This window comes from Primulina tabacum, chromosome 15, assembly GCF_025594145.1.
Source record: "Primulina tabacum isolate GXHZ01 chromosome 15, ASM2559414v2, whole genome shotgun sequence".
Taxonomy (NCBI): Eukaryota; Viridiplantae; Streptophyta; class Magnoliopsida; order Lamiales; family Gesneriaceae; genus Primulina; species Primulina tabacum.
Genome location: NC_134564.1, coordinates 14,146,563 through 14,147,979, shown reverse-complemented (window position 1 = coordinate 14,147,979; position 1,417 = coordinate 14,146,563). Strand labels below are relative to the sequence as shown.

General features: G+C 37.4%; 1 protein-coding gene across 1 annotated transcript; it reads right to left on the bottom strand.

Annotated features, from left to right (window-relative positions):
• Positions 1-246: 246 nt before the first annotated feature.
• LOC142525896 (agamous-like MADS-box protein AGL18) lies at positions 247-1,164 on the bottom strand. The gene is made up of 6 exons (XM_075630183.1): positions 1,136-1,164; positions 952-1,051; positions 823-864; positions 680-721; positions 413-588; positions 247-331 (listed from the first exon to the last, which is right to left on the bottom strand). Exons 1-6 carry the CDS (start codon positions 1,162-1,164, stop codon positions 247-249), a joined length of 474 nt encoding a protein of 157 aa, XP_075486298.1.
• Between the last annotated feature and the right edge of the window lie 253 nt (positions 1,165-1,417).

The following is a 1,417-nucleotide window of genomic DNA, read 5'->3' as shown; positions in this document are numbered from 1 at the left end:
TTTATACATTCCCAAAAACCATATCTGCGATGAGAAATATAGAATAACTAAATCAAGACATAGATAGATCATAAAATCATCAAAGAAAAAAATATATATAAACCACAAAAATAAGGTAGTGTTTGTAAATATTTGAAAAAGTGATTATAGATAATTTTTTATATAAAGTTGTACAACTTTGTAAAAAAAAAGTTCATAATAATTTTTTTAAACATTTGCAAACATTCCATAAACCGCCGGCTGGTCCTATATCGAAAGAAAAGTATCGGCATTGCTTCTTCTTTCCTCGCATGGAGTTTTCCTTTTTCCACAAACCTTGGAAGTTGAAGGCCTACACGAAAAGCAAGACACACATACTCCTAGTAGGAAAACAGTAACATAAAAGGCCGAAAATTCGGAGAAAATGTCTTACCCCAATTGCAGGGTGGTGTCCACTAAGTCTGCATCTCCAGTGCTAGTATCGCAAGCTAGTTGGGGACTGGCAACGCCTTGTCCGAGCTCGAAGTTGCTCTGCCCCTTCAACTGGTACTCGAGAAGAATTGGTTGTTGATAGCTGATCGGGGCACAAAGCCTTTCAAGGTTTTCAACCTATGAATCATATTAAGCCAGTGCAGATTACTTAGATACATTCACATCAATAGCCGAATTTCGCAACGCAAAATGAGAGAGCTACACATGCCTTTTGGCGTAAAGTCACATTCTCCTGCATGGATTGTAGCTCCTGAAATAAAATTAAAATAAGGGACAAATGTTTTTCAATTTTCCTCCAGGACCCGTACGAGAAATCAGCTGATGCACAAAATAAGAGATTAATCTGCATACATTATCCCTTGATTTTTGAAGTTTCTGGACCAATATTGCCTCCTGAAACCGTAGCATTGTCTTTTATTGTTAGCAATCAAAGAGTAATACGTTTTGTTTTAAGCCCACAGTTTAATTTAAAGGACAAACCTTCCTATCCTTAATGCACAATAACCCTTCGTTTAGTTGTTGTTCGAGTTCTTGCAAATCTTCGCGACTCATGCTATCGAGATTCCTCCCCAACACATGCCTGCAAATTAACAGAAAAGACACAACACAACACAACACGGATTTTCGAAAAATACAAGAATCTCATTTTTGTGAGAAAACATACTGGTCCTCCTTTTGTTTGAGCTTTTCCATCTCTTCTCTCAGAACATCCTCTTGCCTCTGTTAAGAGAACAAACCATACTAAATCCGATACATATAATGAATATGTGGAAGGATTAAAAGTCCATAGATATGTCAAATTTAAGCATCACACGTACCTCTGGATCGTGGTTCACCGGAACACCTTTTTTAATTCGCTGGCACTCTTCAAATCTCTTCATTATTTTCGCCATGCTGCAGTGATCAAGGGAATCATCGTTCAACTGATCAGCTTATCGTGTTGCAT

What these genes read in the sequence shown, in the direction of transcription:
- LOC142525896 (XM_075630183.1), bottom strand. Translation starts at nt 1,164, where the DNA reads ATGGAAAAGCTCAAACAAAAGGAGGACCA. An exon ending in CTCAAACAAAAGGAGGACCA is followed by an intron (nt 1,052 to 1,135) that starts GTATGTTTTCTC and finishes GTTAATTTGCAG; the next exon opens with GCATGTGTTGGGGAGGAATC. An exon ending in ATGTGACTTTACGCCAAAAG is followed by an intron (nt 589 to 679) that starts GCATGTGTAGCT and finishes TATGATTCATAG; the next exon opens with GTTGAAAACCTTGAAAGGCT.